The sequence below is a fragment of the Schistocerca gregaria genome, chromosome 1 (genome assembly GCF_023897955.1).
Source record: "Schistocerca gregaria isolate iqSchGreg1 chromosome 1, iqSchGreg1.2, whole genome shotgun sequence".
Classification (NCBI taxonomy): Eukaryota; Metazoa; Arthropoda; class Insecta; order Orthoptera; family Acrididae; genus Schistocerca; species Schistocerca gregaria.
Window position 1 is genome coordinate 622,038,777 of NC_064920.1, and position 14,126 is coordinate 622,052,902.

A 14,126-nucleotide genomic window follows, 5' to 3' on the forward strand; every position below is an offset into this window, starting at 1 on the left:
AAATAGTGTTTTTCCTTTTGAAATGTGTATAGAAAAAGGGAGATAATTTTGATGTGTTTCATTAAAAGTTTCTTTGTAAGTATCGATTGGTGTTAGCATAATGCCAGTATCATTCTAAAGTGCAAATTTTCGAGTGAAGTTGTGGAGTTACAGTTTGAATACCTTCTAGTGCCTCTTAACTAAGACTCTGTGGAAAGACATCCCATGTTGTTAACGAAAGCATATATTCTCCTCTCTCTCATTTAATTACATGTACACAACACACAGGTTTATATTGCTTTGTCATTTGCCATATTTGCATAACTCAAAATAAAGTAGTAGTTTCCCCAATTACACATAATGAAATATTGTGTAGAGGCTTTAATTTCCTGAACATGTTTCAGGAGTAGGGAGACTGATCACAACACTCTCGTCTAACTTCGTTCAGAATTTTCACTCACGACAATTTTATTTATGAGCTGATTTACTAGTTTTTGAGTTTTCTGCCTAGTTGTTTTCACAACTTTTGATGATTCAGCACTAAACGCAAAACTTCTGAACCATCAATTTCATGAGTAAGTTTTCAGGATCACATTTATCAACTGTTTCAAAGGGCATCACAGTTAATACAGCTCATTGCAACATCCACTGTTGCAACAAAACCTTTTCACAAATTGTGATTCCCTACTGAACTATGACAGTTTTCTCAAGTTGTGCAGCAGTTAAGATGATAGACTAGCATTTAGAAAGACCGGGTTTCAAATCCCCATCTACTCATCCAGATTTATAATGCCCTGGAGTTTCCTTTCAAATTTATGGTAAGTTATGGGACAGTTGTCTGAGAAAAGGACATGGCTGATTTGCTTCCCCAGCCCTTCCTTAATCCTAGTGTGCTCTCTCTGTAAGGGCTTCATCTGTAATGAGATGTAAAATGCTAAACTACTTTCATTCTTTATAAAAGTGCACTGGTGTCAGTATCAGGTTTTAGCAGACCGTATTATTTTGGAACTTAATTAGAATAGTAAGTGTTTACATTGCAGTTGAATTGTGGTGGACAGTGTATGTATTCCTTCAGTGCACTAGTTCTGCCATGTGTACTGGGAGCATTTTCAAATCACATTGGTTTTTTTCTCAGTGCCACATATGCATTTATCGAGAGGGGGCCAGATGCTGTGAATATGAAGTCAGGATTAGGAAGAGAATGCAGTGACTTGCTTAGGTCTAAAATACTTTTATACATTTGTGTCAGTAAAATAAAACACCAAGAACAAAAAAGGCTTGTGTACACTTCATTCATAATGAAGTTCATAAATAATAAGGGCCATGAAATTCATTTTCTCTCTTCTTCTACTTCGTTTAATTCCAGTTTTCATTTACAGCTGACTTTGAAACCAAAATCTGTCTCAGCCATATGTACTTATTACTACCCATTACCAGTGCAGCAAATGTTACAATACATACATAGAAGAAATGTGGATGACATGAAATTTAGAAAACATGACAGTTGCCCTTCCAATCTCCTACCAAAGTACCCTCCCCTTTAGCCTTTTCTCGTGTTTTGAAGTGATTAAACTTTTAAAGATCACAATGTTGAAAAAACACAAAATTTCATTTGAAGGCTGTCATCATATTCCATAGGCTTTTTAATGTTATATTAAGTCACAAGTTTACATCCTTCCATACTTACTGTGGATGGTTGCCAAGGTACACTATTTTTGAATTCTGTTTGCTGCCTGTAAATCAAACCTGTCGCCCCTTTTCATTCATTTTACATTATTTCTTTAAAACTTTGAAACTGTGTTCAATAAGTGAGCGGATATAAGCAGAAAGTTTAAAAACTGTTTGCAGAACTTCACAGAAAGAAAGTGAAATATTGTTAGAAACATTTTAAAATGCTATGGCTTTACAGTGTATTTTAATTCATGTTTTATAGAGCACAAACATTAATGGATTCCTGACCACAAAAATAAACTTTTGTAATTTTGTTTAACTATTTCAGACTAATTCACATGCTAGCATTTCGACCAACTTTCCTGCGGCACTTGTGGAGTGCTATTCTGGCTGTAAGGCAGACATCGCTCTTTGGCAGTGCCACACCACTATTGCATATTGTATCAAGGGGACTGCCGCTGTCGAGTGATGATTCTGCACGCATAGTGCCACTGCTAGCAGTGTTCTGCTCTTTATTCAGTTTGCTTCTCATAACACTGCATGATGGAGAATTCTATGGTGATGATACCGTGATAGGTATGTATTGGAGAGAGAGATCAAATTAAAATATGTCACTGATTGGTAAACAAAACATTTCGCATACTGTTATCTCTGTTCACCCTCTGTGCCCTGTATCTTTTGCTTTTGCTTATTCTGTTCTGATTTCTTTCATTTGTTGCTATTTGAAAAAATAATATTGTCATATGAATGAAAGTTATAAACGTAATTTATCTCATAAAATGTTAGTTAGCTTAAATCAGCTGTGTAATGACTCTTACTTTGTCTTACTGTCTTTTAGAGGACAAGGTGTTCACTCTATGCTGTTTATGTCTGCATGTGAAAATTGCTTTTTTTTCCTGCTCAATATCATTAAAGCAGTGGTAAAACTTGGTAACTTTGAGGGGCATATTTAGAATGAGAACTGGAAAATAGGTTAGTTTAATTCTAGGTGTAACTCATTTGATTTGATTAAATCAGAGTGACCAAAAAACAATGGTCCTAGCTCCCTGTTGTTCTCACTGAAACTAAGTTTATTGTGCATTATCTCTTCCCATTGTTCTAGAAATACCATCCTGTACCTAGAAATAGTAGTAGTAGTAGTCCCTTTACCAGGTCTCCATTAGCTAAAATTTCTTCAGGAATTAATGACTGAAACATTTGTGTCTTTTGGCCTTGAATGCATTACATTTGAAGTTTACATGTGATGCAGTGTCACACACCTTGTCACGTGGGTTTTAGTCCAATGTTTTACGTGCTACCTCTTGATCCAGCTATGTAGTTCAGATTTTAGTATTTCCATAATAATGGAATGTACAGATTCTGGTCCAACAAATTGAGTTACTGGCTGCGTGTTCATTGCCACTAATTCATGAGTGACCACGGACCCACAGCAGGTTTACTTTGTTGTTCGTCTCAAGCCTCACAAGGATTTCGTAGTATTTTGCATTGATCTCATTTCCAGGACAGTTGACCTTTCAGAGCTGCCTAGCTGGCTGAGTGAATTTAGGTGCTACAATCCTTGTAAACCCTATATAGAGTCTCCTCCACACCTACTTTTATAGCAAATATCTCTGCCTGAAACACCATGGCTAGCTTGCTTAGAGAGATTGCATCTCCAGTATAGACGGTGTTCTGTGTACCGCTGTCTCAGCATCTCCACCTGTTCTTGTCCCATTAGTGTACCAAACTATGCCATCTTCCGATTTGTTGAAGCAACTGGAAGTTGTCTTATAAAAAGCCAGCACATTCCTGACTATTCCTACATTTACAACATTCATTGTATTAGTGTGGATTCTGGATATCCTGAAGATTACCATTTTTAATGCCCCTACAGCTGTTGTAAAACAAATATGTAATGGGGCCAATCGAGTGTGGTTTGCAACCCAGCAGTGGATTGTTGCTAATTCCAGCCATTATGGTTAAGCAGGCTGATCTCTGCACCTTACCAAGCTCCTTAGCAGTGACTTCTGTTCTACTTTGTTCCATCATACTGTACTCCCATAAAAGGTACTATGACAGAGGTTATCCACCTCTTGGAATAAACCTTAGATCGTATTTCTTACGCCAGTTGTGCTATTGTTCTAACAGTATTGTCAAAATTACCAGATATTATTATTACTAAATCTTCTGTGTATCCTTAGTAAAATTAATCTTTGGCATTTAGCTCCTTAATGAGCTCACTTATGACTAGGTTCCACAGTAGCTGGGACAAGAACCCATCCTTTGGACACCCTCTAGTGGTGTTAATAATCCATCATGGTGGCTTCTAACTCCTCTCTGCTCAGCATGGTCTCAATCCACATGCATGCCTGGAAAATGTGGAAAATTCTGAAGAAATAGATGTTCTGTGCCTCTCTGAGCATCAAGTAACTATGGGAATGGAGAAGTTAAACATTAAGGGTAGAGTAACATCATTTTCACATGGAGTTAACATGGAAAAAGTGAGCAGTTGCAACATACGTAAAAGTTGGACACAAAGTCAAAAATATTGAATCAAGTAGTTTTTATGTTCATCTTGTAGAATTGGTTGTACTGCCTGATGAAGACACCAAGTTACAACACCGAAATATTGCCTGGAGAAGATGCAGACTGCTGACAGTATAGCCGATTCTATGAGATGACAACAAATTGCTAAAGTCTAAGAAATCATAGTTTCTGTGTTGATCATAACCTAGAAGTGAGCACTTGTGAGTTGTTACTGCAGAATACTTCTCTGATAATAGTAATAGGCTATAGATCTACTCTGGGAAACTGTCAGCTATTTATGAGAATCTAAATATATTATTGAGCTATGTGCCAGACAATAAGAAACAGTCTGTGGAATTTTGAATGTAGATTTCTTAAATTATAGGGACAAGAAAAATGAACTAGAAGAATTATTTAGGTGTGTCAGTCTAATTTCAGTAGTCAAATTTCCAATACATACACTGTAAGATAGTAGAACACTGATTGGTAATGTATTTACATTACATTAATACTTGCTCCATAGATCATCAATTCGACATTTTCATAATGATGTGATGATCGGTCTATAGCAATTAATGTGTACCAACTTGTTAATGGACTACATGATAATGAAGCACAGTTAATGGAAATAAACAACATAGCACCTTGTAATTCTTCAAGCTTTCCCGGCGATCTGTTGACATCTTGGATATTCGGGAATCCAGCTGGATGTTCGTGTCATTCTCGCACGATACTTCAACAGCGTGCTTCGGTGTCTACTTCAGGTGCTATCTGAGACTGGTCCTTGGGTTGATAGAGTCCAGTATTTATGCCTGCAAGGAGCTGGGCGTTCCCTAATTGATCCGCACCGAGTCGAGTGTTCCATCTGTGGTCTGTGTCTACCAGATACGGCTTCAATGGACCCCTCCAATCGCGGATGTTCAGACTGCTGTTCGCGTCCATTTTGGTTGTCCTCAGCGGCTGTGGTCGTCATCTGAGGTGTGTTAGGCCTGATCTGAGATGTTGATTACTCTGTCTCATGACTGTTACTATGATTTCCACTTCTGTTTCGTGCTGGGTGCTCCATAATCGGTCCTTGCCATGTCATGTGTTCCGTCTGCGGTCTGCACCTGCCAGACATGGCTACATTGGCCCTCTCTGGTCGCTGGTGTTCTATCCGGCCATCTTCTGAAGTTGAGTTCATAATCTGGGGTGTGTCAAATCTGGTCTCTTAATGTCCGATACCTTGTCTCACGGCTGTTCTCTCGGTCTCCACTTCTATTTCTTGTAGAATCCTGGAGAGTCCTGTGTTGAGTTTCCACAAGCTTCAAGTGCTGGATTCCAGGCAGTGCTGATTTGGTATCCTGAGTCACACTTGATTAGATTGTTTATGACCCCAATCTCAATGGCTTCTTTAATGATACTGTCCCAAAATCTTGAGGTCTGTGTCACAATCTTGGTGTTATTATTGTAATTCATTGAATGACCATGTTCCAGACAGTGCTCTGCTATGGCTGATTTAGTTGCCTGTCTTGAGTCTGGTATGTCGTTGGTGTTCTTTACACCTGATGTCCACAGTTCTGGTGGTCTGGCCAATGTGTGACGTCCCACACAGGCATGGTATGTTGTAAATACCTGACTTGCCTAACCCCAGGTCATATTTTACATTCGCCAGCATAGCCCCAATTTTGGTGGGTGGGCAAAATCTGCTCTTGATGTCATATTTCTGGAGAATCCTGCTGATTTTGGCAGAGATAGGTCTGGCGTATGGCAGGTATGCCATCTTCTTTCCTCTTCCGGTTCTTCTTCTGGATCCTTTGGCTGATTGGCAGGTTAAAGTGCCTTCTGGATCTCTCTAGAGGAGTACCCATTCCTGCTGAACACTGATCGTAAGTGTTCAGTTTCTGTGGCCAAACTATCAGGATCTGACAGAGTTTGTGTTCTGTGGACCAGTGTTTCGAGCACTCCATTCTTCTGTGCCAGATGGTGGCAACTGCTTGGCTTGTAGGTATAAGTCAGTGTGCGTAGGTTTGCGGTACACACTGTGTCCAAGTGTGCCATCTACCTTTCTCTTCACTAGAACGTCCAAGAATGGAAGTAGTCCATCCTTTTTCATTTCCATTTTGAACTGAATGTTCAGATGGCAAGAGTTCAAATCTAGCAGGAATTCATCTAACTTCTCACTACCATGGGGACAAATGACAAAGGTATCATCTGCATACCTAAAAAAGCACTTGGGTTGATATGTGGCTGAAGAGAGTGCCTCCTCTTCAAAACTTTCCATAAATGTGTTGGCCACCACTGGTGATAGAGAGCTGCCCATCCCCACCCCTTCTGTTTGTTCGTAGATTTGACCCCCATATAGGAAGTATGTCGAGGTCAGTACACGCCTGAATAGGTCAAGAAGAACCCCAACGAGCTTCTCTCCAATAAGCTCAAGTGACTCCTTCTGTGGTACCTGTGTGAAGAGAGAGACCACATTGAAACTAACCATAATGTTTATGTCTGTGATGTGTTGCTGGTTCAGCCGGCTGGTCGGTGTGGCCGAGTGGTGCTAGGCGCTTCAGCCTGGAACCACGCAACCGCTACGGTTGCAGGTTCGAATCCTGCCTCTGGCATGGATACGTGTGATGTCCTTAGGTTAGTTAGGTTTAAGTAGTTCTAAATTCTAGGGGACTGATGACCTCAGGTGTTATGTCCCATAGTGATCAGAGCCATTTGAACCATTTTTGGCTCAGCCGTTGCAGGAAATCCTCTGAGTTCCGGATGTGATGTGCACATTTACCCACATGTGGTGTCAACATCTTCTTCAGGTATTTCGCAATAGGGCAAGTTACTGCACCAATGTAATAGATCGCAGAGGAACCCCATCCCTGTGAACCTTGGGGGGGTCCATGCAGTCTCGGAGGTGCTGGCGCTTTGAGACGCAGCTTCTTGACAATTTGTTCAGGTAGGCTCGTCTCCTTCAACAGAGTCCTGGTCTTTTTTTCCACTTTCTCCGTAGGATCGCTTCGTATTGACCTGTATGCAGGATCCTCCAGAAGTTGTTGCCCCTTTCTGTCATATTCTATTTTCTTTAGGATGGCTGCGGGCATCATCACAATGCTGTCATCCTCCCGGAGTCGCCCAATCAGCACTGCCTGGAATCTAGCACTTGAGCTTGTGAAAACTCAATGCAGGACACTCCGGAATTCTACAAGAAATTGAAGTGGAGACAAAGAGAACAGCCGTGAAACAAGGTGTTGGACATTAGAGACCAGATTTGACACACCCCATATCATGAACTCGACTTCAGAAGTTGACCGGCGACCAGAGAGGGCGAATGTAGCTGCATCTGGCGGGCACGGACTGCAGACGGAACACACGACGTGGCGTGGACCAATTATGGAGCGCCCAGCATGAAACAGAAGTGGAAATCATAGTAAAAGTTATGAGACAGAGTACTCAACATCTCAAATCGGGTCTGACACACCTGAGATGACGACCACAAACGTTGAGGATGGCCAAAACGTACGTGGACGGCAGTCGGAACATCCGTGACTGGAACGGTCATTGAAGTAGAGTCTGGCAGGCGTGGACCAAAGACAGAACACTCAACTCGGCGTGGACCGATTAGGGAATGCCCAGCTCCTTGCAGGCATAAATACTGGACTCGATCAACCCAAGGACCAGTCTCAGGTAGCACCTGAAGAAGACACTGAGGCACGCTGTTGAAATATCGTGCGAGAATGATGCGAATATCTGGCTGGATTCCCGAATATCCAAAATGTCAACATAGCACCTTAGTTCCCTGAGGCAGGTTCATACAAAGCAGTGAGGCCTATTGATGAGAACAGAGTACAGTATTTTAAGAGTAAGTAAAAGAGGTGGTATGGGACGATAGGAAGAGATGCTAATTTCATATTCAATTTATTCCATAATAAATTTGTGTCAATATTTTAAAGTTGCTTTCGTAAAAAGGTATCAAGAATATTCATTTAGAAAGATAAGGCATGGGTAACTAAGGTGATCAAAATCTCGTGTAAGAGGAAGAGGAAAATTTATATAAAGGCTAGAAGAAGTCAATTATGTGCACAGCACAAAAAATACTGTAATGTTTTAAGGAAAGTCATTAAAATGTCAAGAAGTATTTATGTACTGATAGAAATTAATAATGTGAATAGTAACCTAGAACTATAAGGGATATTATCAGAGGACAGGACAGTCAGTCAGTATACAAGACACCATAACAATTAAACTAAAAGACAAATGTTGTTGTGACTAATAATTCACAAGTTGAGAGTACTTTTGACAGTCACTTTCTAAATGAAGTAGCAAAAATAGAGTAAATTGTTCAGTTGAAGAAGTAAGAGACTATATTGAAAATGTCATCACATGCAACTTTAAGCAACTAGAAGTAGCACAAACCTTCTTCACTCCAATAGCAGAATCCTGAGAGAGAGAGAGAGAGAGAGAGAGAGAGAGAGAGAGAGAGAGAGAGAGACGTATGTAGGGTTGATGGAATTTCAAACACAATTCTGAAAAATTCTTCCAAATTAATAAGTAACGTCCTTGGTGATACATGTAATGCACCACTAGCAGAGAGAATTTTTTTTCAGGTGGATTAAAATGTGCAATTTTAAACCTCTTCATTATAAAGGTGACAAGAAAGAGTTAAACAATTAATGTCCCATTTCCTTACTGATATCTTTTTCCAAAATATTAGAAAAAGGAATGTACTCAAGAGTAACCTCACACTTCAGTAGAAACAATTTAGTTTGCATATCACAGTTTGGATTCCAGGGGAGTTTCTTATCTGGGAATGCTGCTTATATATTCACTCATCAAATAGCAAAAGCTTTAAATAATAAAATGTTTCTATTTGGCATTTTTATCTTTTGAAGGCATTTGATTGTGTAGATCATATTACTCTTGCAGAAAAACCTCATGTTTTGTGGAACTGATGGCTTTACACACAGCGGGTATGAATCATACGTAGCAAACAGACTGCAAGAAGTTGTGCTGAATAATTCAAACAATGTTGGAAGGGTAGAATATTTTAGTGGCTATAGAGTAATCACAAAGGGAGTCCCCACAGGGTTCAGTTTGGGGTCCATTCCTATTCATTATACTACACTGACCAGGCAGAACAATATGACCACTGACCTAATATTGGTATAAAGCCACTGTAATAGCAGTGTCACCTGGTGAGGAATGACTGCTAGTCAGGCACATGTATGGTGCATGCAGTATCAGTGATCCCCCTGCGGGTCCGGGATCCCTCCCTTCCAAATCCTCCTCCCTTGCGGCCCCTTCCCCATCAGCCCCAGGGGCCATCCTTCCTCCTCCTCCCCTCCGCCGCCTGAGAAGCGATCTTCTTCTGAGGCGCCTGTCGGGGAAACATTCCGGACCCCGGCTTCAGAGGTCCGGTGTTCCAAAACGGACCCTGCGCGTGAGGACCTTCTTCGAGTCCAGCCCACCATCCCCGTGCCTCATCGGGCTTCCAAGAAGGCCTCCAAGAAGAAGTCTTTATCCCCCTCTCCACCCTGGCACGTTTCGTCTGACGCTCCATCTGCGAGTCGCTGCTCCCGGCTGTCCTCAGTTTCGCCGGGACGCTCTGCTGCCAGGTGCTCAGCTGGCCTGTCGTCGGCGAATGATGCTGCCCCTCCTACGCAACCCAGGAATGCGGCTGCAGCTGGCGACGACTCGATGGAACAGGATCCGCTTCCCGCCGGTTGTAGTGTTATTCCCTCAAAACCTGGCCCTCCGCGGCTGTCGAGGTGACCAGCTCTTCACCTGTTCCGTTCCCCCTTATTTTCTGACTAGCGATGGCTTTGTTACATTGGAACTTAAGAGGTATTCGATCTAATTGGGAGGAATTACAACTGCTCCTTCACCTGCACTGTCCGCTCGTCCTTGGTCTCCAGGAAACCAAGTTGCGCCCAACTGACCGTATTGGTTTTACCCACTATACCTCGGAGTGGTCTGACCTCACCCCTGTGGACGGTATTCCAGCTCATGGTGGGGTCATGTTGCTCATTCGGGACGATGTCTATTATCATCCCATCCCATTGATGTCTGTATTACTCTTTCTGCCTTTACTTTTTCTGTTTGTACTGTCTACACTCTATCGTCATCTGCAGTTAGTCGGGCTGACATGATGCACCTAATTGTTCAGCTTCCTCTGCCGTTTTTATTGTTTGGCGACTTCAACGCCCATCATCCCCTTTGGGGCTCTCCTGCATCCTGTCAGAGAGGCTCCCTCTTGGCGGATGTCTTCAACCATCTCAATCTTGTCTGCCTCAATACTGCGCCCCGACTTTCCTCTCGCACTCTACTCATACCTACTCCCACTTGGACCTCTCGATCTGTTCTACCACTCTTGCCCATCGGTTCGAGTGGTATGTCCTTTCTGACACCTATTCGAACGACCATTTCCCCTGCGTCATTCATCTCCTGTACCACACCCCATCCCCACGTCCTTCGAGCTGGAACATACCGAAAGCTGACTGGGAACTTCTACTCCTCCCTGGCGACCTTTCCGGACCACGATTTTCTCAGTTATGACAGTCAGGTCGAATACCTCATGGCTGTTATCATCAATGTTGCTGAACGTTCCATTCCTCGTACTACCTCTTCTTCACATTGCATTTCCATCCCCTGGTGGAATGAGGCTTGTAGAGACGCTATCCGTGCTCGACGACGTGCTTTACGCACCTTTCGCCGCCATCCTACGTTGGCGAATTGTATTGGATACAAACGACTCTGAGCGTAATGCCGTAGAGTCATCAAAGACAGCAAAAAAAACTTGCTGGGCCTCTTTCACCAGCTCCTTTAAGAGTTTTACTCCCGCTTCTGTCGTCTGGGGTGGCCTGCGCCGGCTGTCGGGCATTAAGGCCCACTCCTCGGTACCTGGCCTGACTTCAGGTAATGAGGTACCTGTTGATACTGTGGATGTCTCCAACGCCTTCGGCCACTTTTTCGCGGAGGTTTCAAGCTCTGCCCATTACCACCTTGCCTTCCTTCCCAGGAAAGAGGCAGAAGAGGCTCGGCGACCTTCCTTCCCTTTACTATGCAGGAACTCGAACGTGCACCTGCACTGTCCCGGTCCTCTGCTCCGGGGCCAGATGCCATTCACGTTCAGATGCTGACACACCTTTCTCCGGCAGGCAAAAGCTTTCTTCTTCGTACCTACAATTGCGTCTGGACCGAAGGTCAAGTCCCCATGCATTGGCGTGACGTCGTCGTCGTTCCTATATCCAAACCTGGGAAGGATAGACACCTTCCTTCTAGTTACCGCCCCATTTCTCTTACAAGCTGTGTCTGGAAGGTGATGGAGCGCATGGTTAACGCTCGGTTAGTTTGGATTCTTGAATCTCGACGGCTACTTACCAATGTTCAATGCGGCTTTATTCGCCGCCGCTCCGCTGTTGACCACCTTGTGACCTTGTCGACAATCATCATGACCAACTTTTTGCGAAAGCGCCAAATGGTAGCCGTGTTCTTCGATTTGGAGAAGGCTTATGATACCTGGTGGAGAGGAGGTATCCTCCACACTATGCACAGGTGGGGCCTACTTGGTCGCCTGTCCCTTTTTATTGACTCCTTTTTAACAGATCGAAAGTTTAGGGTACGTGTGGGTTCCGTATTGTCCGATGTCTTCCTCCCCGTCTTGCGCGTAGCCCTTTTTGCCATAGCGATCAATTCAATTATGGATTGCATTCCACCTAATGTATCAGGCTCTCTTTTTGTCGATGACTTTGCGATCTACTGCAGTGCCCAGAAAACATGCCTGCTGGAGCGCTGCCTTCAGCGTTGTCTTGACAGCCTATACTCATGGAGTGTGGCTAATGGCTTCTGGTTCTCTGAAGAGAAGACGGTTTGCATCAACTTTTGGCGATATAAAGCATTCCTTCCGCCATCCTTACATCTCGGTCCCGTTGTTCTCCCATTCGTGGAAACAACTCGATTTCTAGGGCTCACACTGGACAGGAAACTTTGTTGGTCTCCGCACGTCTCTTATTTGGCTGCCCGTTGTACACGTTCCCTTAATGTCCTCGGAGTTCTTAGTGGTTCAACTTGGGGAGCGGATCGCACTGTCCTGCTTCGCTTGTATCAGTCCATAGTCCGATCAAAGCTGGATTATGGGAGCCTCGTCTACTCATCTGCTTGGCCATCCCTCTTACGCCGTCTCAACTCCATCCACCATCGGGGGTTACGTCTTGCGACCGGAGCATTCTACACTAGTCCCGTCGAGAGTCCTTATGCTGAAGCTGCCGAATTACCATTGACCTACCGGCGCGGCGTAGTGCTTTGTCGGTATGCCTGCCGGCTGTTGTCAATGCCTGACCACCCCTCTTATCAGTCCTTCTTCGCTGATTCTCTCGACTGTCAGTATGGGTTGTACGCGTCTGCCCTGCTGCCCCCTGGAGTCCGCTTTCGTCGCCTGCTTCGACAATTGGATTTTGCCCTCCCTACCACCTTCAGAGAGGGTGAGAGCCCGACACCACCTTAGCTCCAGGCTCCGGTTCATATTCATCTCGAGCTCAGCTCGCTCCCGAAGGAGGGTTTTCCGACTGCAGTGTATTGCTCACGGTTTGTCGAACTTCGTGCGCGACTTGCCAGTCACACCTTTATTTACACTGATGGCTCCAAAACTGATGTTGGTGTCGGCTGTGCCTTTGTCGTCGGGACCGTCACCTTTAAATACCAGCTCCTCGACCAGTGTTCCAGCTTTACGGCCGAGCTTTTTGTTCTCCATCAGGCCGTTCAGTATGCCCGCCGCCACCACCATTCATCGTATGTACTCTGCTCTGAATCACTCAGTGCTCTTCAGAGCCTTGGAGCTCCATATCCGGTCCATCTCTTGTTTCAACAGATCCAGCAGTCCCTCCATTCTTTTGCTGATGATGGCTCTCCTGTCAGCTTTCTGTGGGTTCCTGGCCATATAGGAGTGCCTGGGAATGAGACTGCTGATGCTGCAGCCAAGGCTGCAGTCCTCCTGCCTCGGCCAGTCTCCCATTGTGTCCCGTCATCTGACATTAGTGGGGTTGTTTGTAAGAGGCTTGTGGCATTGTGGTCGGATACTTGGTCATCACTTCAAGGAAACAAGCTCCAGGCCGTAAAACCGTTCCCAACTGCTTGGACAACCTCCTCCCGACCATCTCGTCTAGAAGAGGTCCTTCCGACCAGGATTGGGCATTGCCGGTTTAGCCACCGCTACCTGCTCTCCGGTGACCCAGCCCCGCAGTGTCCTTGTGGTCATGCATTGACAGTACACCATGTTTTATTGTCGTGTCCCCGTTTTAGTCAATCTCGTGTTGTCCTGTCTCTGCCATCTACTTCACAGGATATTTTAGCTGATGACGCTCGAGCAGCTGCTCGTGTTCTTCGTTTTATTACTTTAACTGGCTTGTCCAAAGACATCTAACTCTTTCACTTATTTTATCTGCATCTTTGTAAGAACTTTCTGGTGTTCTCCGCCCCCCCCCCCCCCCTTGCCCCTCCCTCCCTTTTGAGTTTTACTAAATTCTATGTGCTCTTACAATTGTGACTGGACACTAATGACCTCAGTAGCTAAGCGCCCTTTAAAAAAATAAAAAAAAAGTATCAGTGAGCATGCTGTCTATGTAAAGAATGGGAAATGTGCCCAATCTACCTGATTTTGACAGAGGGCAGAATGTGATGGCCCAGAGACTCAGCTTCAGCATTTCAGAAACCGCATGACTTGTCCAGTGCATTTCCTTCAGTGTATTAACTTGTCCAGTGTCTTCAACACATGATGAAACCAAGGTGAGACCAAATTCTCACATCGTGGGGTTGGGCAACCACCCTTCCTTACATATGTCAGATGTTGTAGCATGGGCAGGCTAGTAAAACAGGACAGGCAGTGAACTATGGCGATACTAACATCAGACTTTCATGTTGGGCTGAGCACAAGTGTGTCTGAACTCACAGTGCTCTGAATACTCCTAATGATGTGTTTTTGCAGCCGACGACCAAGCATGTGCAAG

At 44.1% G+C, this 14,126-nt stretch overlaps 1 protein-coding gene across 1 annotated transcript in view; it reads left to right on the top strand.

The window, feature by feature from the left end:
- LOC126359502 (ubiquitin-protein ligase E3C) overlaps window positions 1-14,126 on the top strand; it is a 199,414-nt gene that overhangs the window by 107,438 nt on the left and 77,850 nt on the right. Inside the window, exon 9 of the mRNA XM_050007636.1 lies at window positions 1,979-2,226. Within this exon, the coding sequence (XP_049863593.1) occupies window positions 1,979-2,226 (248 nt within the window). The remainder of the gene's footprint in view (window positions 1-1,978; window positions 2,227-14,126) is intronic.